Source organism: Condylura cristata, unplaced genomic scaffold, assembly GCF_000260355.1.
Source record: "Condylura cristata isolate star-nosed mole 26May11 unplaced genomic scaffold, ConCri1.0 scaffold00004, whole genome shotgun sequence".
Classification (NCBI taxonomy): domain Eukaryota; kingdom Metazoa; phylum Chordata; class Mammalia; order Eulipotyphla; family Talpidae; genus Condylura; species Condylura cristata.
This window is the reverse complement of record NW_004567105.1, coordinates 64,822,620-64,848,803: the sequence shown is the minus strand read 5'-3', so window position 1 is coordinate 64,848,803 and position 26,184 is coordinate 64,822,620. Positions and strand designations below refer to the sequence as shown.

Sequence of the window (26,184 nt, the reverse complement as noted above, 5' to 3'; positions counted from 1 at the left end):
GTTCTCATACCAGCAATTGACGGAAGTGCTTTCTTTTGAATGGCAGCAAGATTTTGTTGAGTGGACAGGGCAGTTCATTTAACGAATCCCTCTAAACCGGGACACCTAGGTTGATTCTGTGTGTCCTTGTGTACAGGTGAGTTTATCTGGGGGACAAATTCCTAGAGTTCTCCATAGTCTATTAAACATATTCTACTTTTCCTCACTAAACAAATAAACAAAATGCTCCCTTCTGCTCTCACCCTCACTCTCCCTGCAGCTGCCACCCTAGCATCCTCATCTTTCTAGCCAAACGTGTCGACAGTCACGTACCCTCGTTGTCTTCTCACCCCTGCTCCCCCAATCAATCCCTACAGGCTCCTGGCCCTACTAACCGGCCAAAACGGCTCCCTCGAAGGTCAGCTGACCGCCATTCTGTGAAATCCCAGGGGCATTTCCTCGTCTTCACCTGCTGCTGTCACAGTCACACGTGACATCTGGCCACACCTGCCGCCCCCTTCCCAACACTGCTGTTCTCGCCATCTCACCTGCCTCCTGTCGCCCTCCTCTCTAGCTGCACTGCAGGACCATGCTCTTCGGAGACCCTCAACGGCTGGGTTCCTCAAGGATCGGCTCTCGGCCCTCTCGCCTCACGTTGGGGCAGACTGTCCAACACAGCTGTGATGGCAGGGAGGCTTTCTTAAGCACTCAAAGCGTGGTTAGTGCCACTGAAGAGCCGAATCCTTAATCTGACTTAATTTGAACAAATTTAAATTTAAGTAGCCATAGATGGCCAGTGGTCAGCGACACCCCCACGTTCTCCCTGGGACAGGCCACGCACACCACTCTATTTCTGCAGCCTCTTGAAGGTTTCTCTGGCAGTCTCACCGCTGGCTCATTCGAGCGTGCAGCTGAGGGGACAGGCCTGCCTTTTCTGTCTGTACTTGGTTTGGTCACTTTTCCCCCCTGTATGTTGTGCTTACTAAAAAAAAATAATAATAATAAAATGCAAGACTTTCAGTTTATCCTATTAAATTTTAACTTGTCCTTTTTGACCTTCCTCTTTGAAGCCTGTCAGGATCTTTTTAAATGTCTGCATCCAGAGCATCTGACCACCTTTCTACCTTCTGTTCGTCTTCACTTCATGCCTCTCCCATTGGGGGAGGATGCGTTTTCCTAACACGCAGAGTGTCTTGTAAATATTAATCTATCAGAACAGGGCAGATGTCCCTCCCAACCCTGTCTCTGCTTCCTCCTTACTAGAAGAGCTTGCCTTTTACTTGAGAAGTAGAAAATTCCAGATGCTGTCTTAGTTACCTTAGTAGTTAGGGCCTGAATTAATACCTAGATCCCGGCCCTTGGGGCTTGAGGATAAGTCTGCTAGGGGGCTTCGGGGCCGAGTTTCACTCCCTAATACAGAGACTCAGAAGAGAAGTCACTGTTCTGGCCCTGGACGCGTGATGCCTGGAGTTACAGTGCCCGGGGCTGTGGCAGCAGCCTGTGACAGCAGCCTGTGACCATGATGACCACCAGTACGCTGAGAACAGCGGGATGGGGCACCTATGTCCTCGGCCTGCACCTTTATAATGTCACTGGCTTGCTCCCCCACCCCTGGGGTAGTCCCACCTCAGGGACCTCAGGGTGTCCCACCCCAACTTCGAGTTCATTTAGGAATTTTTATTCTCCATATAGAAAAACCCAGAAACATTCCAGGCGATGAAATTTCCTAAATCTCATCATCCTTATGTCCTGTAAATGACTGGGTGTCTTAATTAAATGTCATATCTGCTCTTTATAATTCTACTTAGTCTGAAGGCTTTGTCTGGACACATGTTCTTCTCCCATAAATGATAACTTAAAGTTCTCTTGATTACACTGGCCAATTTTCTGGCAAGTTCATTCTTCTTGTGTATTTTGAATACTTTCTATTGGTTGTTAGAGTCTCATTTAGAAACTCAAGTCACGTTCTCTGACATTCCATGGAGCTATTTATTTCCTTTTCCTTTTGGTTACAAAATTTTGACCTCCAACGTGAAACAGCACCAGGCCCTGTTGCGATGTGCGTCAACACTGGTGGGGAAGCGATGTGAGGGACCTGCTCCAGCGGTGGGCGACCCAGGCCTCCCCCGCTTCTTCCCAGCGACAGATTCTACGGACCTCTCAGAAAATGACACAGCACATTTGACATCTCTAGAGTGAAAGATAGGCTCTTCTCATAAGGACAAAGCAGAAACGGGTGGGGACGGAAGACATTAAGTAGGATGGAAAGGAATACTCCTTGTTCTGACAGATTAACGTCTGCAAGATGTTCTGAGTGTTAGGCAAATGCACCCTCAAGGGTAGATGGGATGCTCTAGACGTTGACATTTAAAAAGATGGTGACCGGCTTTGCTCTCTGACTAGATACTCCAAGTCTGCTGGCTACCTCCTCCCGAGGTCACCTCTCATTGTCCCTAGCCACGGAGGACATCAAGCTCATCTTCTCCAGCTGCACCCTCACTGTTCCACTTCACACACAGGCCTGAGAGGCTGAGGCCGAGAAAGAACACTCCTGGGAGGGAGGGTGAGCGTTCATTGAGCATCATGACTACATTTTCCTATCACACTTAATTTTCACAAGAATCAGGGGATGTTTAGGGTGACTGGCGGGGCTGGTGAGTGTCAGCAGATCTGCTTTCACATCTTGAAAATGTGACGACATCTCTGCCTGGCGGTGTGGGCTTACCCCAGCGTCCTCTGGGGCCAGTCCCAGGCAGCTGGCCCCTGTGGCTGCAGCAGGCCCCTCCAAACTCTGATTTCTTCTTATTCCAAGGTTTGGCATGTGGCTTTCTCCTTGAACAGTCTGGACTTGCCCTCCCTGGGAAAACCTTCCTGTCATAAATACATCACCAGTAGCTCTGCATTCTCCCCCCCTCACCCCCCGCCTTGTGTCAAATTCTTCCACCCTCACCTCTTGACTTTAAGCCTCTTTAGGATATTTGTTTTCCTGGCTTCCTCTTGAATATTTTCCACCCTGCACAGGAATGTTTTATCCCTTCTATAACATTGAGCCTAGGTTTTATTTTCCATGCAAGAAGATCAGCTGGAATTTATAGGAAAACACTAAAAAACCACCTTACACCTGCATGTAGTTTTCACATTTGACAGAACTGCGTCCCACACTGGCGAAGAAAAATGAGAGGTGGCACAGGCTGTGGGCTGCCGCCTGTGGGCACTGCACCCTCGACCTGAAATTCCTACAGTGCTTTTCACTTCACAGATGCAGTGACTACAGGGAAGTCAGGACGTAACCTACAGCTATACAGTAAGCTAGGCCTTGAGCTGCACACTGGGGCTGCTTGGCTTCAAACCAGTTCATTCTAATCCCCTCAAATTCTGTATCTCCTGGCATTCAAGGGAAGCATACTCCTCTGTGGCTTATCCTAAAAAGCTTCTTAAACTCAGGGAACGACGATTTTGCTGGACATTCTGCTCCCTCTGCTTTTGTTCCCACCCTCTGGAGAAAGGGGCACGAGCTGGGGGACAGAGCTAAATTTTCCCAGGCAGAGCCCCCAGGACACCTTTCTAGCAGAGTCTCCTGCTGTTCTATTATACAGATGGCAGATATCTGAAAGCCATTTTTAATTCCAACAAAGTGGCACTTATTGATTTGTTATTTTATAGCTCGAGTCGTATCTAAGGGATCTTTGCCTCATACAAGGTCACAGAGATTTTATCCTATCTTTTTCGCCAGATTTAGTGTTAGGGTTTACTCTTAGTCTATGGTCCATTTTAGGGTGCAGTGTGGGTCTGTGCTCTTTTTTGTTGGTGCATGGGCACTCAGATGTGCCCATAGGAAACTCTCTGTACTCCATGGCCCTCTCTTTGTGCTTTCCAAAAGTCGGCAGGACATCCTGTGTGTGTGTGTCTCTCTCTCACTGTTCTCTTCAGTTACCTGATGCTCTTTATACTCTAAAGCAGACCGAGGTGATCCTTAGTGGTCTGCTTGCACTTGGGTAATAAAGATTAGAGGCTCCCTGGTTCCCATTCCCGCAGGTGCCTCACTCACCAGCTGAAGGGGGCTGCGTATGCAGACTGCATGTACCAACAAGCTGTTCTGAGGCAGGGTACATGTGCAGGCTGCGCGCAGGTGATGCGGCCGCGTGTCGCACTTCAGCCTCTCCAGTCTCCGGCCCCCCTGGCCTTTCTTCCGTCCCCTTGCACTGGGTCTTGCGGGAGACCCCTCACAGTTCCAAGGCTCCTTCCTTAGGGTCCCACCCCCTGTTTCTAGGAGGTGGAGGTTCTGGATGACCGCCCAAACTGACTTCCCGGTTCCCTTCAGAGCGGGAATGCCTTCTGGCTGTCTAGCGAGGGCTGCTCTCCCCTCCCAGCAGTCGGGCCTGTCTGAAAGGGCTGCAGCTTCTCTGGTCCAGTGTCTGTCAACCATTCCTGTTCTGCCTCTGCTTTGCAGACATTTCTCAACGGTTTTTGGTTAGCTAAAGGCTAACCGAATGGATTTATGCTTTTCTTACATTTCCTGCTGCGTCACTCCTAGATAGGAAGCAGAACTGGCCAACAGATCACCCGGCCAACAGCGACACTGCGGAAAGCTGCGGGCTGGGAAGCTGGGAGAATTGTCTCTATGGGCTCCCTGCTCCTCAGTTAAACGATGCATCCAGCGCGTGCTTCTAGCTGTGGAAGGGAGGGCTTGGGGCACAGGTACCAGCAAGTATGACTGACTTTGTCAAGAATCAAGTCCACAGTCAGTCAGTCAGTCAGTCAGTCAGTCAGTCAGTCAGTCAGTCAGTCAGTCAGTCAGTCAGGTTAACATTTTTTCATGGGTTTGAGTTTGCTTCTGTCTTTTCTCTGAAAGAAAAGTAAATGTGTGTTTGTTTTTATTTTGTGTTTGTGTTTATCTAGTTGGTGGTAACAGTGGTAGGTTTTAAAAAAAAAAACTATAGATATAGAGCTTTTACTTTTTCCTTAAGTCTCAACAATCTTGGTCCCACAGACTAATTTTTTGGGGGCTGGGTAGGGAATGTTGCTGTAGTATTTTTTCCTGAGTAAGACAGTCTGGCTACCGAAATGATGAAGGAACTGCTAGGGTGAAATCCCCAAAATAGTATTATCAAGTCCCCAAAATAGTATTATCAAATATATACTTTTCAATCATCATAATCATTCATAATCCAAAGGAGAACACAGTTCATTTCAAAATACGAAATAAAAAACTCAAAATTCCAGATTTCCATCTAGGCTGACATTCTAATATTAAATCACTCTGTGTAAAGATACATTAAATTTTTTAAAAGAGGGGAGCACAGACACAAAAAACATATATAACACAAATACGCTCTAAGAGTACTTGTTACTAGGCTTCTGCTTTGGCAGTTAGACTTTCTTGCTAATTTTGACCCTGCTGTTTACACACATTTTTAATGTGTTCAATCATTTCACAGAACAGTAGTTTCATGGTTTAATGTGTTTCAGGCAAAATGGACTCTTGCAAAACTCCAGAGTATTTTCTGATTGAAAAAATTAATGATATGAAGTTGGAACAATTCTGCATGTTTGCTTTTCTGTTCTAATTACAGACTAGAGTCCTTTCCATAAACATAAAAATGTTCACTTCTAGTATAGAAGCTGTAACACATAAGACACAAAAAGCTTCCAGTACCCCCAACCTTCCCTTGCACTCTTTGATACATCCAGAGGCCATCACACCTTCAGATGTCAGTTTAACTACGTGCATGCAATGGTCAGGCAGTGCCAGGCCTAGCATGCCCAGATGCCCTAGGAAACTGGCCCCGCCCTGGTGTTGTGGAGGAGGAAGTGGGCTGGGAGGGAAGGCACAGAGACAGCTGTCAGGGAGCAGAGAACCCCATCTGCTATGGCAGCCGCTCTGTGCACCTTCTGGCCCTCTGAGTGGGCCTCTAGAAAGAGAACGGGCCTGGGTGTGGACATGCTCCCGGCAGGGTCACGTCTGCGAGTCCTGGGCCTGGGTGTGGACATACTCCCGGCAGGGTCACGTCTGCGAGTCCTGGGCCTGGGTGTGGACATACTCCCGGCAGGGTCACGTCTGCGAGTCCTGGGTGGCGGCTGCGGACCATGCTGACTCACAGCCTTCCCTACCAGAAACCTCATGGAAACACCAAGAGCAATCATGACCACATTTTTAGAGGCCCATTTTCACATGTTGTGAGCCAACACTGAAGTCTCTGAGGCAGAAAAGCAGCCATTGTCACACGTTACTGCCTGCCTTGGAGATAAAGGTCACCTTGCTCGGCTGAGAAGTTCTTGACACATGGGGAATGTTCTCTTACACACAGATCACGGCTGACAGGAGCACCACTTATGACATTGCAGGCTTCCTCATCAAGCCCCTGTCACAACAATCAAAATAGGCAGAAGTCCTCTACAGGCAGGAATGCGGAAGCTCTCCCAAAGCCAACGGAATCTCTACCTTCTAGTTACCCACAGAGCTGTGTAATGTAGCCTTTTATCTTTTTTTCCTTTGAGGGGAGAGGGACTCATCTGAACGTTCTAACTTCTTCAAAGTAAATGCTTTGGCCCTGCAGGACACTCAGGTCAGAGCAAGGAGTGGGTGCCAGAGGCAAGGGGTGGGGATGGTGGTGGGTCTGGTATACCTCGAGGCCTGCCCACCCACTCCCAAGATGCATCCTTTAAAAAGTTAAGAGTTCACAGCTCTATAGCAACAAAGATGAAGTGCGCACTAATTAACATTCACAACATTCCAAATTCCCTCCCCACCTTTGGGACCTCAGGAATACTTATGCAGTGTTGCCAGTGATGAGCTGTCATTTGAACACCTAGGGGAGCAGCCCTCGGGGTCACCCTAGCCTGCAGTGTCCCTGCTGAATCCCTTAGAGAGATGCTGCCCTGGAGCTTGGAGCTGCCTTTGGGACTGCCTGGTCCAAGAGCCCAGTTTAGCCATGAGGACGAAGCAGCACAGGTTGGGAGTCTTGCCCAGTGTGTGAGACTTCTCCGTGCCACAGTTCAGATAGAATCCTCAGGCCCACAAACCTCCTAGAGTGTCTAAGAAGTTGCCAAACTGACTGCAGGTCCTCCTCAGACTGGAACACAGTGTTTCTCTCCCTACTTTCCAGAGTCCTTGGGGGCAGGGCCCGTCCCTAAGGATCTCCCACAGCATGACCTTACCGCCACAGGCAGCAGAGCCTGCACCTCTTGGGGAGTGCATGTGCAAATGTAGGGCCACCAGGTCAGGGGTCTGTGTCACTCTTTGAGGGCCATGTACCACAAGCTAGGTACAAGAAACAGATGAGCCGTGGTCTGTGGCCCATGCCAGGACAGACATGTAAACCAGTGCTCACCACCCAGCACCACGCTATGTCCACAAAGGCCAGTGTGACGCATGGGTCTTAAAAAGAGGGGGAGGAGGTTTCTAGGAAAAGAAGTGGATGGAAGGGAATAGCAGAGTGAAGGGAATGTGCTAAGACAAAGGGACAGGGTTAGAGGGTAGAGATGGGGGAGGGGAGGTCTGATGAGAACAGGCCTGCACAGTTCTCCTGCCAGTCCTGGCTGAGTCACTTCTGGTTGAGGATTCTAGACACAAGATCAGTCTAAAGGTTCTATAGCTCTAGAAAGCGTTGGCTTTCCAGCTGTCTTAGCCATGAACTATTCAGCAGTACCTGGAGCCCTGATTTAAACATCCATACCACGGCCGTCAAGAATCTAGTGTCCATGGAAGAGGGGGGTAATGGAGCATCGGTGCAGCTATGGGGTTGGGAAAAAAGTATTCTTGAACATAGTGTGCTTACTTCCCCTGTAACCAAGCATCTGTATCTTTCAGAATCTTGTTTCTCCAGATGTAAAATGCAGTTTACATTACTTATAATTAATTACTGCAGGGAACTGGAATGAGCTTTACCAATTAAATTAAATATACAATAAAAGAACAATTGCAACAAATGAAGTGAAATTTATAACAAACATTCAAAAGCATTGCATGTTACACGACTTAATCGTAAGAGAAAAACCAACCAACCCCTCTATTTATGCTTCACACTTGGGGTTAATGTTGTGTTAACAAAACACAGAATTAAAAAGGTACTATCAAAGCTAAGTGTCAAGTACTTTAAAGGGGATTGACTTGCCATAACTTTTTACATTTCATTTGAATATTTTTTCTTTTTTCAGCAATGTTATTCCTGAAGACCCACCTGCTAAGAAAACTGGAAAGAGGAAGAGATTTGAATGCTTCCTTTGTGTTAGCTGTGAAGTTGCAATTGTTTCCACTGTGTTAACTGCTTTAGAAAATGAAAATAAAATGTACTGTATTTTGAGATTACCTCACTTTCTCCTGACCCACAAAATCTATATTTAATATAACCAGAGAAAAAGGTAAAATGAAAGGAAAAAAATGTTGAACAGTGTTGCTTTTAACTATTTTACTAAGACTTATTAAAATAAAAACATCTTTTCTAAAAGTAATTAAAAATATGACTCTTTATTATCATTAAAAAGTTACTTTAGGGCCCTCCCTGGTGACGCAGCGGGTTAAAGCACAGCACTGAGAAGCTAAAGCCACTTCACCGTGAGTTTGATCCCCATCTGGGAGTGACCACAGGGTACAGCAGACCCCTCCTGACCCGCCCATTATTCCCCTCAGTGGTGTACTTTGTCAGTCAGCCTGTTCTACTCCCCACTCTGTCTGTGGTGAATCCTCTCACCGCCCCTTCACCTCTGACCTGTACCACAGTTCTGTATGCAGAAATAAGTAAATATTTTTTTTTAAAAGTTACTTTAAAAATACTAAACCTTTCTAACCTCTTATCTGATTGTGATGAGCAAGAGTATTTTAATTCCATCATCAACATTGTAAGGGAACTTTTAAATCCCGCACTATTGTTAAGTGCTTCTATATTTATATTTTCGTGTAAAAAAAAAAAAAGACATTTCAAGTCCACAGCATAGTAAACTATTTTGATGTGCTCTTGAAAACAGTGAAAGATAAGCTTCAATCTGAGTGACATCCCAAGCCCCAACTCTCCTACGCAGACACATCCACTGGAATTCATGCTAAAAGCACCATTCTTAGTAGCCTGAGAAAATACACTTTCCACAACGTTAGGTTTGTGGAAAGATGTAATCTGTGAATGTTTCGAGATCAAGAATAAAATTCCAAATGGCCTACAGAACAACTTTTCTCTGATTCTCCTGCATAGGTGGCTACAGTTCTGGTTACATGGCAGAAAGCTTATGAAGTCCCATGGTGTCATCATCTCAAGAGTTCTCCAGCAAGTTGCTGACATGTGCACCTTTTGCTCTGGGCACTGAAAATCAAACTACTACCTCAAAAGTTGTATCTATAGTCTTAGGGAGTCACCAAAAAATGGGCAGAAGAGGTAAAAAGACACTTCTCCAAAGAGGAAATGCAGATGGCCAACAAGCATATAAAAAAATGTTCAACATCACCTGTAATAAGGGAGATGCAAATTAAAACCACAATGAGATACCACCTTGCACAAGTGAGAATGGCACATTTTAAAACAACTAGCAACAACAAATGTTGGCAAGGATGTGGAAAAAAAGGAGCTCTCCTGCACTCCTGGTGGGAATGCAAACTGGTCCAGCCACTAGGGAAAACTGCCAGAAGTGGAGCTTCCATATGACCCAGCAATCCTACTCCTAGGTATCTACCCAAGAGACACAAAAAACATTGATTCAAAAAGACACCTGCACCCTTTATTGCTTTATGATAGGAAAGACACGGAAACAAACCAAATGCCCAAAAGTAGATGACTGGATTAAAAAGATGTGGTACATATACACAATGGAATATTACTCAGCAACCAAAAGGATAAATTTTTGCAGCAACGTGGATGGAGCTGGGAGGGATCATACTTAGTGAAATAAGCCAGGAAGAAAAAGAAAAATGCCAGATGGTTTCACTCATAGCAGGAGTATAAAGGATCAGGGGGAAAAATAATAATGAACAACTATAGTATACTAGAGACATTTTATAGGGGTGGAGTGGGGAATGGGATCAAAAATGGGGGAGAGGAGTACACTGGACTATGGTGAAGGCACATGGGTGATTTGGTAATGTGAAGCCCACAGGGATTACAACTGAGATGGAAAAAGGCACAAAATGATGTAAAAATAAACTATTATATTAAAAAAAGAAGAAAAGAATCAAAGGGAGTATACACAGCCCACTCTTGTGCCATACTTAATACCACCTTTCTGGCTAGTGAATTTTCTCATAAGAGAAATTTGCCTCCCTGCTTTATTTATATCCCTTCCAAAGCAAATCATGCTGAGTCTGAAAACTGTTTTACCACTGAGGACTAATTACTTTGAGAGTCTAAATGCAAAGAGGTACTGAAGGCAGAGTAGGGAGACTACGTCCTTCAGAAGTGCAGGAGAATATTAGAAGAGTGGAGCCCCGTTTGAAAATACATTTTTCTTTGGTTCTTTGTTCCCCAATCAAATCAATGGAAAGCCACTAGGCAGGCCTGCAGGCTGGCAGGAGGGCCTCCTGGGGGCTCCCTGAGCGGCCAGGGCCCAGTCTGGAGTGGTGACATCACCATGTTGCTCACAACAGTGGAAAATTTATACTTCGGCTGCAAACAAGCAGCTGGTTTCAGGTCTAATGGAGGACCACTTAAAGATGCTTCATTCAGTCTATATTTTAGGTCCCTGGAACCTACTTCTTGATGCTATTGTTTCTTAGGCAAATTAGTTTCAGGGGGATGAGCTATGCTAACCAACCATTTCTTTCTGAGATTGTCACTGTGTTAAGAGGCCACTCGCTCACAAGGATTCAGCTGTTTTCTCTCTACACTTAAGGTGTCTGATGGGTACACCCTGTGTCCGTCTCTATGCCTACGTACCTGAGAGGGAAGATGCTTGTTTGTGTGAGTATGTGTGTATTTTTAACTTATAAGCCCAAATACAAGGCCATAGAAGAGGATGTGCAGAAAGCTTCTGTTCACCTAGATTATTACACCTGACATTTGCTGCCTTTAAATAAGATTCCTGAACTAGGGCTGGGAATAAGTCACCACGTCACACAGTCGAACCTGAATGAGAAAGAATCAAATTCCCTCCACCGTGGCACCAGCGTGCTCCTGCCTAACCTCTCCAAACAAGTACACCTGACTTGAAAAGGAATCTGAGGGAGCCCAAAAGGTGGTAACATAGAGATTTCGATCACATCAGAAATACTGGTGCAGTTCATTTGAAGAGAAGGTGGAAAGGGGGCAACTCGCGACAACTGCAGAGACTTTGGGTGGCTCCCCGGGGACCCCAGGCCTGGGAGCACTGTCTCCCTATGCCAGCCTGAGAGGCTGCTCTTGTTCCCTTTCCAGAGCACATTCCAGCACTTCTGAATCAATGCTCATTTCCATACATGGGGCTGTCCAAGCCTCTGGCTTCACTTCTCATTCAAAGAGATATATATTTTTTTAAATCAAAGAAACTACACAAACGGTAGACAATTCTCTTCATTCCCTGCCTTGTTCGGACAATGAAAAGCATATGGGTGCACGATGAGCTCAAATAAAATTATTACTACAGCAGAGCCATCAAAAGGCCTGGGCTGGAAATCAGCCAGAGTCCACGTGGCAGGAGGCACTTCCTGCTGGAGCTCCACAGGCATACCCCGCGCTCCCCACTTCTGCTCACTAGAGTCGCACTTGTACATCCACAGTCATGGGACAGTATGTGCAGAAAGACTTTTTTATTTTTAACCTGGAATGCATTTACTTCTAGGCTCCAATCTAACTTAAAATCGGCTCCTTGTTTGCCTCCTGTGACGTCAGTGTTTACAAGCGAATCTGTTCATGGTCATGCCAGAGGCACAGCCTTCTCAGAGAACAGCAAGTGAAACTGGCTGCAGGGCTGCATCTCTGGCAGCAGAGTGTGACTTAGCTCTATTTTAACTTCACCTGCCATTAGCAGGCAAGCAGCCTGCCGGGCTCCCGGCAGCTCCCCTCTTCCCCTGCTCCCCAAGGATTCTGCTGCGCTGGGGAGGGCTCTCTGCCAAGCGACGGGTCAGTCTGACGATGAGCAATGAGCGGGCTCTGCAGCCCCCTCCCACCAAGCCCTCACCCTGACAGAAGAAAGCTTTCCTGAGGGAAGGAACCCTCAACACAGAGCTTCCAGGGCAGGAACACCAGCCCAGGGCACAGGCCACAGGCCTGCACCATCCCAGGCAAGGGCTTGAAAACCAGGGCTTTGAGCCTGCAAGACAGGCCCAACAGAATAAATGTGGGACACACGGGCATCTGCCACGACAATGGAAGAAAAGGCGAGGTAACTTGTTAAAAGGAAACGAAGCAAACAAAAAATGAGAATTCAAATGGTCACGAGCACAAAGCAAAAAAATGTTAAAAGGAAAGCATTTAGAGTTCAAAGAGTTTAGTCCTTTTCTCTTTCTTGAAAAACAGGAAACCAAGACGAGGGGAGGACACAGGGGACTGACAGAGGTTGGACAGAGGCTGTCCTGCGAGCTCACTTCTACCCTGTACAACAACCAAGGTTCTACTAGAAACTGCTCCAATTTACCTCAAAGCTGAACTTGGCAAACGCTGCCTTCGCAGAGTAGAGACTCCCTCTTGCAAGAGCACGCCCATAAAGGGCTGTCCAGCAAGAGCTTCCTGGTGGTTACTGAAGGGTGGTCCCTGCTCAGTGACCTGACACCACTCTCCATTTCCAGAAAGTCACTTAAAGTCCCAACTAGTTTTGGTTGACTAGCATTGTAAGGCTACTTGTTTTGGGTTAAAATATAGTGTGACAACATTTTTTTAAGGACTCACAGGGCTGGGAGGAACCTGATGCTGTCCCAGAAAACAGGTGAATCTGCAAAGCAAGTCGTTGCTTGTCTTCTGCCTAATGTCTAAGTTGGGAGGATTAAAAACCTCCACTTCCAAGGACAAATATTAAACAGGAGTATTTTATCTTTAAATGGCCAAGAAGTTGTTTGTCACAGTGCCATTGGCCTGTGGTGGGCAGCGGTGAAAAAGCCACAGCCGCCAGAGACCCCCACCTGGGCCTGTCCTGACCACTCCTCCCTGCCATCATGCCCACTTTACAAGGAAGAAATGGGGGCTCAGCAAGCTTGAGGTTGGGTCACTTACACCAGGGTTACTGAGAAATGGGGAGGCATTCCTTTAATGCTCGAGGCAAGCAAACCATCCACCCCGCCACCAGGGGCACATTTGTGTCCTCAGAGAGCCAAAGTGCTTCATTTAAGACCAATGTTTTGGTTCAGACTGAATAAAAATGACAATTCCTGAGTGAGTTTCTCCAAGTGTAATTGTTTAATCACACATCATATTCACCAAAATTAGTTGTGCACTGCTATCCTGAATGAAGTCTAAATAAACTCAGATTGATTTTTTAGAAGTGGTTTTTCATAACATAGTTTTTTATAAAAAATGAAACCATTAGTCCAAGCTTTAAAAAAAAAAAAAGGAACCAGAATTAGTTCTGCCTCTAACCAAAACAATAGTTATCAGAGAGAAAGCAGAGGAGCTAGGATGATGTTCCCCAGACATTTGGCAGTTTTTTCTCTCATGCCTATGACTAAAACCAGACTCGCAAATTAAAAATATGCCTATCATTTTTTTTTCCAAGAAATTTCAAACAAAAGGCTGCAACTGTACCCACACAAACACTGATTTAAGCAACTTGAATGAAGAAATGGAGAGGATTTTGAGACCCAATTATTTTTCCGAATGACAAGAGATTTTTCTCCAAATTGGTTTGAGGGGCAGATGAAAAATTTAAAGTTATAGTCTGACAGATAATACTTGGTAGATAATAACTGCCTTGCAGAGTCTTTTTAAAAAGCTAATTTAAAAAAAATTAAAAATATTTGAGGGAAAACTCATTTCCTCCTAACCACATGTTTAGAATGGGAAAATTCATTAAATAGATAGCTGAAAGGTAAAAGGAAAAAGATAATGTACTCTTGAATTAAATTTCCTAATCCAATGGTTCTCCTTCCCCACTACTTCACCGTTCACTTCACGACTTTCTCTTTCATAAATGACATCACCAAGAGCATCTGGCTAATGTATAGATAATACGGGAAGGTCAAAATCCAACACTGACTCCCTCTTCATGGTTATCCTGGGGAACTACAGAAGAAGAAGAATCCAGACCCATTCTCTGAATCCAGCACACCAACCCTCTGAGTACAATGGGTCAAAAGATAAGCGTGACTTATCTATGAATTCTGTTTGTTCTCAGATCTATTACTGCTGTGAAGTGATTGTTATTCTTTGACGAGGTGGCAAAAAGTTATGAAATCTAAATATTTCTTATTTTCTGCATTCCACTCAACAGACAAAGAGGCACATCACCAATTGTGTTATTCTAAAGGATATGAAGTAAATTTCCTAGTTTACCAATCACTATACTTTTAGCACAGTACCTTAGGTTTGCATTTATCATGTGATACATTATTCAAACATATCTCTAAGTCAATGGAAAACAATATTGTTTGTTATGTTAAATAAAAGATTTTCTAACTTTAGCAATTTGCTAATAATTAAAAACCAAACTAAAGAGTCTATGGTTTCCTGACAGAGTAGATGCTAAAATATAATACAGAAAATTATTTCAAAGTCAAAGCCAAAGTCAAAAGATTTGCATTTAGTAGTAAAAAACAAAACAAAACAAAACAAAACAAAAAAACACAAAGGGATGGGCATTGGCCCTAGCAATATCCATTTAATTCTTGTCATTAACAAATATAAATTCCATCTGCAGTCATCCTGTCTCTAAGAAGGAGACACAACCAAGTGGTTACAAACAAGTATCTTTGACCTTGATGAAGCCAACAGTACAGCTTTTTAATAACCTACAACATCTGATAAGAAAGTAAATAGGTGTGTAATAGTGTAGGCCTTTACCTAGAAAAGGAAGACCTATTCCCACACATATTACCCTCAAGGCAAGGTAATTATTAATCTATCCCAGAATCAGAGATGGAACTCTTAGAACCTTTAATGCCTAACCTATTAATATTTGATTCTTTCAATGTACAGTTTTTTTTAATTAAAGATTTATTTATTTATTCATACAGAACTGGGGTACAGGCCAGAGATGCGGAGGGTGAGAGGATTCACCAGAGACAGAGTGGGGTGCAGAACAGGCAGATCGACGAAGTACACTGCTGAGGGGAGCAGCGGGCGGGTCAGGAGAGGTCTGTCATGCCATGCGGGTCACCTCCGGGGCAGGCGGGGATCGAACTCATGCGGTAGTGGCTCGGGCTTCCCAGTGCAGTGCTTTAACCCACTGCGCCACCAGGAAGGGCTCTCAATGTACAGTTTTAAACATTCTGAAATCTCTAGAGTGAGTAACTTATGATGGGGTGAGTTATTATTATTATTTTTTTTTTACAGAGACAGCATCTTTGAATGACATACACGGACACGATCCAAAGCATAGGGCATGACTTGTGAAGCCATCGGGCCCTTCTCTGCCGGGTAATCTCAGCTTCCAGGAGGCCCTTTCTGCTCCCACTGTTCCCGATACACTCATACGATGACCAGGAAAATGCTAAATTTTAATCTTCTTCATGGTCCAATCAGTAATTTCTACTAGCAAAATATATATCTGGTTTGGATTTGGCCATGTCTCTTATTACATCTGGGAGAAAAACTAAGATATTCAATTTTTAAATTTTGGCTAGAAAACCAGGAAAATGAGATAATTTGCAACACACAGAGATAGTTTGCTAGGGAAGACAACAATAGCCAGAAGCTTTCAAGAGCTTTAATAAAGCATTTTAATGTCTGGGTGTCTCCATGCACTTTAAACCACTTTTTTTTTTTTTAATAATGAGAACAAAGAATATTGGCTAAAATAATAGTCTATCTGTATGTGATAAGGACAGAATTATTCCAGAGTCTGAATTTGTGCAAAGTATCAACTACTATAGAAATCTATCTGGATTGAGATGGGATTATCTTATAGCTCCCTGTGGGAGTTATCCTTGTTATAGATGTCAATCACAGGCAGTGTTTTTTGGGGGGGAATGCTTTAGTTTTATCAAGGCTGGGTGTGGGGGTCTGTATAAATTGCTCATATGTAATTTATCAGAAAGTGTCCTCTTCCTCCCATGATCCAGAAAGACATATGACCTAACTGTTCCATTTTTGCACAGTACCTATTTTAAGATTCCATTTTTGTTTTTTCTTTGTCCAAGGACATCATTTGTCATTTACTTAATATATTAGCTTCTGAACTATGTATGAGTCAACAAGCTCAGCTTGATTAAGTGGAGATTTATTCAGAGTTTACTGGGCACTGGCTCCCACACAGGGTGAGGAGACACAGTGTTGTGTAAGGTGTCAGCTGGCCAAGCAGTGGGCCACTGCACTGAGCTGGCCGCCAGGCCCCCACATTACACAATAGGGAGGGCTTTGGAGGTCTGTGTAGCTGAGGGGATGGACATGGCAGGGGTGTCTGGGTCCGTAAGCGTGAACCTGCTGGCCCAAAGTAAGAGGAAGAACAGGAGAGGGCCAGGGAGGCAGCAGGGATCAGTGTCTGCCACAGCATTAACTACCACAGAATAGAAAACTACCACTTTTGAGTCAGAGATCTGTTGTATGAAAAATCACCTGCAAAGGGCGCCAAGGCTCAGCCCGAGACTGTCCTGGGGTGTGCGGCTCACGAGGCACAGGCGTGTTTGCACCCCACCTGCTGCATGCTGCTCGTCATTGCCCTGGATGTAGGTACCACCCGGTGTTTGGGTCGTGATAAGAGGCCTGGCTGCTTGTGAATTCTGGCTGTTCCTCAAACCTGGGTTAACGTTTTATTCCAGAATTCCTTCCTGGTTCACCCAGTGATGCAGGGCACCCAGGCAGAAGGAGTAGTCCCTTCTTCCATCATCCTCACCTCCCTCCACACTGCCAGGCTTTACAGCCGTCTTACCCCATCTCACCCCAACCTCACTCTCACCTCATGGGGAGGCACCATTTTCTTGGCCTCATTTAACTGCTGGGGAGCCTATGACACAGGAAGGTCAAGTCACTTCCCTGAAGCTGCACACGGCTGACAGAAAAACCATCTGACAGAAAAAAGGATGAGGCATGGTCAGAGGGGTCCCCTGAACTCTTGAAACACTATGAACTTTGGTCTACCTTTCACCATCGCTTACTAAGCCTAAACCTGACTTGGGACCATCTTCTTTCCAAGGCCTGAGGCTCTGCCTGTCACAGGCTTTCTTAAAAACCAATTCTTTATCTGCATTCAGTATTTCATTCTAAACTACATGTCAGCAAATCAATACATAATTACAGTTTCACAGCCAAATACTTTAGCCTCCTCAGTCTGTGTTATTTAACTTTCCATTAAAAATGCTTGCCTATCAACCATAACTAGAGTACACAAATGCTGGGCAAGAAAAGTTCAGCAGCTTTTGAGAGATGCTGGAAGTGGTCTAAATATACTTAACCCTAGAGATAAAGGTATTTCCTGATGCTGAATGTAGCCTGGCCAGGCCGACTGCATAGTCAGGAGTCCCACCAATGACCGAGGCCCTTGAGAGCTCTCATTAGCATTGTGGTGCCTTCTCTTTGTTCTAATCTTCTCTCAACTGACCTGCAATGGCTGCCTCTCCCCTGGCTCCATCTGGACCCTGCTGTGGCAGGGGTGGCTTCCCAGCTGTTAAAGCAGTGCAGGTGCTGTGGAGGTTCCTGTGCTCCAGGCCCGAAGAGAGAAAATGGCACCTGGAGAAGACTCCTTTCTATTTTTTTTTCCCTTTCTATTTTTAATGGGAACTTAAAATTACTAAGAGTGAATAAATCAATTTTAAAAGAAATAAAAGGGCATCACTAGGATGATATTTACTGTCTAGAATTCTTTGTAAAGGTCTCACCAACTGAAGCCTAATCATTTGAAAATGCCCTTTGCAAAGCAAACAATTTTATTTTCCCTGGTTTGCCTCTCACCTTCAAGTATATCTAATTTGCTTATATATTTAGAAATGCCACATAGTTTCCTATCTGACACTGAAAATAGAACAGCTCCCAATACCTTTCCTCTGGTCCATGCCAGCATTCCCCACCTCCTCCCCTGCCAGCTGAGAGGAATACTAACTAGGCCACAGATCACTGTTCCACGTAGGTCTGGGCTCACCATTGAGGCCTGAAGTGCTCAACTAAAAAATAGATTTCTGGGCCTTCCCACAGACAACGGAATCACTGCTTCATTTTATTCAACAAAAGTTAAAGCGCAAAGAAGCTACTGACTCATTTTGAGTAGAGCACGTGGCCCAGAACTCGCTTCTAGCACTCCCCCAACCACGCAGCTTGTGCCTTTGCTGGGGGCTGGGCCTAAGGGCGAAGGGTGTGAAGCGGTAGAGGGGATTTTCAGTTTAGATGCCTGGGTCCCACTTTAGATTTGTGGAATCAGAACTTTTAGGTTGTAGGGCCTAAGCACATGGCTTTTTTCAAAATTTCTGTAGTCCTATCTAAGAACTACAGAACTTAGACTTAGGTTTCTTAATCATGTTTTTGTCCATAAAATGGGAATTAAGGCCCTCCCTGGTAGCGCAGAGGGTTAAAGCACTGCACAAAGAAGCTTAAGCCACTTCCGCATGAGTTCGATTCCCGCCTGCCCCAGGAGGAGACCACATGGCGTGGCAGACCTCTCCTGGCCCGTCCGCTGCTCCCCTCAGCAGTGTACTTCGTCGATCTGCCTGTTCTGCACCCCACTCTGTCTCTGGTGAATCCTCTCACCCTTCGCATCTCTGTCCTGTACCCCAGTTCTGTATGAATAAATAAATAAATCTTTAAAAAAAATGGGAATTAAGTTGAAAAGTAGCAAACCACATACAAATTAAACATATTTGTTCTTAAGTAGTAATTATGATGGACAAACTTACTGTTGATTTCTGGTCACTTTAGTAAACGAGTCAGGGGACAGATTAGGCATAGTGAGATTTATTCTTAAATGTCTTCAATAATTCCATTTTTGATCTGGACACCAAGAACTGACCAGACAATGTGGCAGAAGCTCCCTCTGCCTTTGGTACGTGAGATTGGCCCAGGGAGTTGAAACTGTCTTCTTGTTTACAGAGCAGATGGTTAAATGTCAGAGTAAGAAAAATAAGAAAAAATTCTATATCCTAGAAATGGCAGAAGTTCAGCAAGTAAATCGAAGATTTAAATCAGTCAATTTGAATTTCTAAAAAACACAGAGTGGGGAGTGCCTCATACCTAAGACCTTCTGGGCATTTTAGGACCTCTGGACAAAAAGATGAAACAGGAAATATGATGAAAATCTCTGTCTCCAACATGGCAGCATAACCTGGGGGGCCCATGCTAAAGATCCACTGTACACGAAGCCTCGGACCCCCGAGAGAGAGGAGGGGCAGCTGTCTAGGGTGCTCTGCCCAGCTTCTGTCCCTGACCTTTTAGCCTCGGATTGTGGTTTCAGTGAGCCAGGTGGTGGGAGGCGCACTGCCCAGACCTGGCCACTGGGCCCAGCACGCCTCCTGCTCATGGACGGCGCAGTCACTCCAGCTGTACCTGCAGGTGAGTCACCTTCAGCACAAGCTGGTACTCCTGGCTGAAGGCGCTTGATAAATATAGGGAGCTGGAAACTCGGAAACTCTGTCCCTCACAGAAATTAACTGCAGAATCAGTTGTTCAGTTGATTTTCTTAGAAAAATCATTTCTTAGAGATGTTTGTTAAAGAATAACATTATGAGATAAGAAGAAAAAAAAATCCTCAAAGAGCCTAGAAATCTTATAGACTTTCTCACCTTTTTAAATAATATGAGATAAAAATTTTGTGTTTCCAATTGGAAAGACATGGAAACAGCCCAAATGCCCAAAAATGGATGACTGGATTAAAAAGATGTGATACATATACACAATGGAATATTACTCAGCGACCAAGAAAAAGAAACACATGTCTTTTGCAGCAACATGGATGGAGCTGGAAAAGATCATGAAGTAAATCAGAAAGAAAAGGAAAAATACTGGATGGTTTCTCTAATAGCAGGAATATAATGGAACAGGAGAGAAAATAGTGATAATGATGAACAGCTACAAACCAGAGTCATTTTGTGGAGGTGGAGTGGAGAATGGGATCAAAAACAGTGGGGAGGGAAATGCACTGGACTATGGTGACGGCACATGGGTGATTTGGTGATGGGAAGCCCACGGGGATTACAACTGAGATGGAAAATGCACAAAAATATGTAAAAATAAACTTATAAATTAAAAAAAGAATTAGAAAACATAAAAAAATGTGTGCTTCATTTTTCATTGACAATGAGTATAAATATCTCTTACTTTTGATCTGGAGTTCTGCTTCACTGTCACATAGCTTACACCTGATGATATGGATATCCAGGAGCAGAGAGGACCCGAGAAATGATACAGCCATAGCCAAAGCAGACACTAATAACCAAAACACCCCCCAAATCAACTACAACAACTCTGCAGCAGGACTTTTAGGCAAATGTGTTTAGTAAGGAGAGACATGCTAGTGTAACATGTATCATCAAGACAGATGCTTTGCTTTCACAGACACATACAGGGCAACATGAAATTTCAAGTGCCAGGAAAGACCTGGAGTTGAGGTGCGTCTGCAGCAGTGGGGGGCAGCCCGCCCCGGACTGTGACTTCTCAGGAGAAATATACTTGACTTACAAAAAGTCTTGCAAAGATAATGTTGTACAATAAAAACATTTTTGCTTATAAAATTGAGGATGCTATATCTCACACACATAACCCCCATAATTTTAGGTTGGCACCTAATATTTTCCTCACAAACTAATTAGTTGCAAAATATATTTTCCAACATACTCTAATTACTGACATTTTTTGAAATGTGCAACAGCTCCCAAATATAAATGTCAAAGTGATGTGATACCCCCATCACCCACTTAAAAAATACACGAATATTAATAGTAAAAATTTTGTCTTTCCTATTTTGCCTCTTTGAAACATTTTCCTTCTGTTTCTCCCCAAAAATTGTATTCTAAGAACATGCAGTTTTTGCTTGAAAGTCTGTAGCAATCATTCTTACGTATGTTGCTGCAATAATTACATGCTCATAAACTGAAATCTCATATAAGGATTTAAGTTTTTCTTCAGGATTGATTGATCATTACAATTAATATTGGTGCAGATGTGATAAAAATATGTAAATATAACATACTTTGGATAAATAATTATTGAACATAGACTTCTTATTTTCGAAACATCCTTTTTAAGGGGTGAATTTAGTATTGGTGGGCAGGTGGGAGGCTGGGAGGTCTTTGTTACAAGCACATCTTGGGAGGTCTGACACATCTGTTGCCTAGGTTTTTATGTGGGGATAAGTAAGGCACAGGGAAGGCTCAAGGCGGTTCAGAGGTTCACAGGTGTGCAACGTGGGGAAAGCCGTAGCAAAAGGACCGGAGCAGCCGGCCCCGGCAGTCCTTCTTGAGTTGGGTTTCAGGAAGGCGGGCAGGTGTAAGGGGAGAAAATGAACCTTGAGCCTCCTGACCCAGACCCGCGCCCACCACGCCTCACAAAGGAAGCTGAGCTGCGTCGGGCTGTGCACTGCCATTCCTGGGGCTTCACTCTGCTCTGCCCTCACATCTTTTTCAGATAGATGCTGAGTAAACACTATAATACAAACGGTTAATGGGTGCCAAGTTAATAGCATGCAGGCTTGCTCTGCTTCTGGTCTTGCCACCGGTTTACTGAGGAACTTACAAACAAATGCCACTTTGTCACACAAGGCATCTTGGTTTCCACACTTGATTTATGGTCTCAAATTTCATGTATGAAATTCATAGTAGGCTAAAATAAATTTTACTTAAAAAATTTCATGTGATGTTGAAAATATTTTTTTCTAAAAATAAAAAAGAAACATTGTAAACAGAAGGAGGAAGAACGTATGAAGGTTGTCCCTACCATGTGTATGAGGAAATTAAAGGAATTACTTAAATCAAAGGAGTTAGGCACTTAGTCCCTAATTACCACATTAATGTTCTATACGCAGAAAAGAGGAGTAGCACATGCCAAATAATCTCCCCGGAAGACTGCTGCTGACACAAGCACAAGGCCAGAAAATCCAAACTGCCTGTGAAAGGAAAACCTCCCCTCACAGCCTCCCCGCAAGGTCTCTAGCTGCCCTTGGGGGAAGCAAAGGCGCAGGTGGGTGTTGCTCTGCCTCCTCTCCTTTCTCACTCAAAAATTTGACTCAAAAGATTTTTCTGTATCTTTCTTTTTTCACTCAGTAGCCACCAAACACACACACAACACACAACAGAGACAGACTGTTTTTAAAAATGTGGATTCATAGAATTTTATCACGTGAATATACAATAATGGATTTAACCATAGTCTACTGAGGAATGCAGCTGTCCCAGGGTTTAGTGCTGAAGCTGTGGCAATCACATTGTTTTCGTCTACTCCACAGGTACAACTGTTACCCTCAAAGAATGACTGTGGGTTGGATGGCAATTTAAATTTTGACTCATTTACATCCTAGAAACTCATTTACATTTACATTTACACCAACTGACACTTCTGGGAAGAGTATACATGTGTCCTCTCTCACAGCCCATGAGGACCGCTTATCAATTGACATTCACCAATAAGCGTGATGTTTCACTGTTGCTTGGATCTACATTTCTTTAACTTTAGTGAGGATGGGCATCTCTTTACATGTTATCTTGATTACAGGGTTGTCTTTTCTTATAAATGTATAGAAAATTGTTTTAAGCTAAAGATACTAAACACTTTTCATGTGTTGTCAGTAATTCTCCAGTTGGCCCAATTTATCTTTTTGAGCTTCCCTATTTTTTGTCCTATAGAAATTTTACATTTTAACTTTATAATTTTTGTATTTTGGATCCTGATTATCAAGGTATGTCACTATAAGATAGACCCCCAGGCTTTTTAATATACATTTTATGGTTCAAGTTTTTATGTTGTTTGTTTGTTTTTTTACATCGAAACCTCTCAACCAGCTGAATTTAGCAGGGGAGGGAGTATGTGTGGAAGTAGGTAGAATAAGGTGAAATAATTCCCCCAAATAACTCTGTCATCAAATTGTAACAAACAATCCATCCCCATTTCCCCATGAACATGAAATGTCACTATTTCCAGAAAGCCCCTGCTTTATTTGGGCCCATTTAGGACTCTGCTCTACTCCACTGGTCTGTCCATTTCTGCCCTAATTAAAAGTGAATTACTGTAACTATGCATATATTTTAATAACTGGCAGAGCCAGTCTCATCTTTCCATCCCACTCCCTTCCCTTGCTGTTTGTTTCAATTGGGGGCACATTTTCAGAAAATTGACTTTCTTGATCCACTAAAGTCTTAAAAATATTCATCATGTAACTTATTCATATTGCTTTCCTCAGTTACCACCTACAGGTTTTAAATTTTGGTCTCTTCTGTAAATGACAATTTTTCTTCAATACTAGTTCAAACTGCTATTATTTCTTGTTTAAGGAAACAGTTCTCAAAACTTCGTAAGCTTCCTCCTCACCAAATTTCTTGTTGCTTCTAATAATTTATCTTGAAGTTTACAGATATATAATCTTCAAGTAATGATAAATTTGTCTCTCCCGGCTTCTTGAACTTTTTATTCTTTCCCCTTGGACAAGTGCATTGGTTAGCATTTCTACACAATGCAGAGTGCCAGTGGAGAAAATGGGGTTCCTGATGTTGCCGTAAATGCTCAGTGACCTTGTCCTGTGCCAAGGCGACACAGGTCATTTTTCTCTTCCAATTCCCCAAATGTAAGAGGAAATACTCCTCTAAAAGGTGGCTTGGACCACTAAAGGTTCATGAGGTCAGAAAGGTCCTAGACCCAGAGATGGGTCCTGAGATGATAACAACAGGTTCACCTGCTCGTTCAATTCCTTTGGATCATGGAGAAAGCTAGTTGTAGGTATGCTGGGAATCTCTCTCACCTACTAGCTCTCTGGAAGTCACTGGGAAGTGGTTCCCACTTGGATGGCCTTTTTTTGTTGCTTCTGCCCACACTTTCTCACATTCTCTCCCACTCTCTGCAAGACAGTATTCAGGATTCTATTTACTCACTTCTCTAGTAATGTTTCTCTGTGGGAGACAGACTTAAGCAATGATTCTTGGAAACCTCTGTCTATTCTTCTGCTGAATGCAAGCCCTATTCTTTATTTAACACAGCTTGAATATTTTTGTTTCACTTAATTTCATTCTTTAAACCTGCGTTGCTCATGTTACTAGAATTTTGGCTTTATTTTATGCCACCCCAAATTGCTGTTTTTTGTATATATTTAAACTGGTAGCTTCAAGACTGAAGGAAATACTGAATGAGTCTGCTGAATTATGAATGAGGTCTCTTGGCATTTGCTAAAGAGATACATTTATTTTCAGGGAAGTTGTTCTTACCTGCTGCTTGAGCGCCTCCAAAGACTCAAATTCCAACCTGGCCAGTTTCATCTGGATATGCCGGGGCTTATCAGGTATGGCAAATGCAAGTATAAACTTTAAAGCCAGGAGTGCATGCTGAAAATAAAAAAAGAATACCTTTTGATATAACCTGTTGAGCCACATGTGCAGACACAATTTGGTAGCTAGGCAATCTGTGAGCCTTCTTGTTAATCTTAGTAATTTCTAATTACTAGCCCATGATATATCAGAGATCAACCAGGCCCATGAGTTACATTTAATTCACCCATGCTACTGTGATCCATTCAATAATTATTGACTTACTTTGTCTATTCTTTTAAAATCAGTTATTCCCTTAAATTGGTTTCATGTACTATTGACAATGTTTTAGGAAAACAGTTTATTCAAAATGACCCTTCACAAATGTCTTTTTTTTTTCTTTTTCCTACATGCATCTTAATTCCCAAGGTACTTCAGCATACATCATTTGCAGAGTCACTCCATTCTTACTCAACAACATCCGTCCTGTGCTACATTTTGGGTTAAGGTACACAAAACAGCCATGTTGCTTAAACATCAGATACCCTGAGCCCTCTATATCCCCAGTACTATCTGGTACAGTTTCTTTCATGACATGATATGCAACACATATTGATTGACTGATCATGATGAACTACCATAGGCTGCTAACTCCACATAGTCCAGGGGAGGCACGCAGAAATGTAGAGTGTATCCTTTATAATATAGAGAGTGCCCATTATCTATGGGAAATAGGGAGCTTAAAAGCTATTTTATTTCCCTTCTACACCAATATTAAAGAGGTTCTCTGTAACATAAAATGTAAGGTTTATAATTTTTGCTTCTTTTTCTGCAGAACAGAAATAAGCCAAGAGGATTGTTCCATTGTTAAACCTGCTCTTCAGACACACTGCTTCAAGTTATTGATTCTTCTCCATCATTGACCTGCAGGATCAATACCACAGAAATCTAAATGATCAAAAGAATAAAGTAACCTCTTTGATGAGAGTATTAATTACTAAATATTAGAAGCTGCCAAATAATTTTTAAAGTTGAGAAATAATTAAAAGGTATCAGGAAAACAAGTGAAGGAAATGAAACAATCTTCTCTAAGAAACATTACACTGGATTACTGACAGAAAAAGAAGAGAGCTGGAAAATATTAGATGAATTCCTTACTGTGACATTTTCAAGAGGAGGATGAAGGATAAATAACATGTCAAAATCTCTTGGGAGAAGCATCAAACAATAAAAGAAGCCAGCGTGATGCTAGAACAAGCAATAATTCATTCCAAAGACTTGGAAATTGGCAGAAGCAGAGGGCAGGCCAGGCACTGCCTCATATTAACAAAAGATCTGAAATAGACCACAGATAGGGAGCCTTCACTGAAATGTGATAACCGTGACCAAAGAAGACATTAGAAGATTCTGATTAGGTGTCTAGTGAATGAAGACAAGTAGGTAATACATCACTGACGTATAAGCTACAATTTTATATAAGACTATAACCTAGTCAGTGGAAATAATGGGCAAAAAAAGAATTAGTGGGGAAGAACTCTTCCACATTTTTCAGAAATTCAAAGTTGCCAGAAACTCAATTGTGTTCTCAAGTTGCCAGAACCCCCAACACGATCTGTCATTGGCTCCTTCAAGGAGCTGGAAAAGATCATGCTTAGTGAAAAAAGCCAGAAAGAAAAGGAAAATTCTGGATGGTTTCTCTCATAGCAGGAATATAATGGAACAGGAGAGAAAATAATGATAATGATGAACAGCTATATACCAGAGACATTTTGTGGGGGTGGAGTGGGGAATGGGAT

The 26,184-nt window shown here is 43.3% G+C and overlaps 1 protein-coding gene across 1 annotated transcript in view; it reads right to left on the bottom strand.

Moving 5' to 3' along the window:
- The window catches only part of ANO10 (anoctamin 10), a 115,455-nt gene that overhangs the window by 12,446 nt on the left and 76,825 nt on the right, over nucleotides 1–26,184 (bottom strand). The window contains exon 12 of the mRNA XM_004676618.2: nucleotides 24,350–24,466. Within this exon, the coding sequence (XP_004676675.1) occupies nucleotides 24,350–24,466 (117 nt within the window). The remainder of the gene's footprint in view (nucleotides 1–24,349; nucleotides 24,467–26,184) is intronic.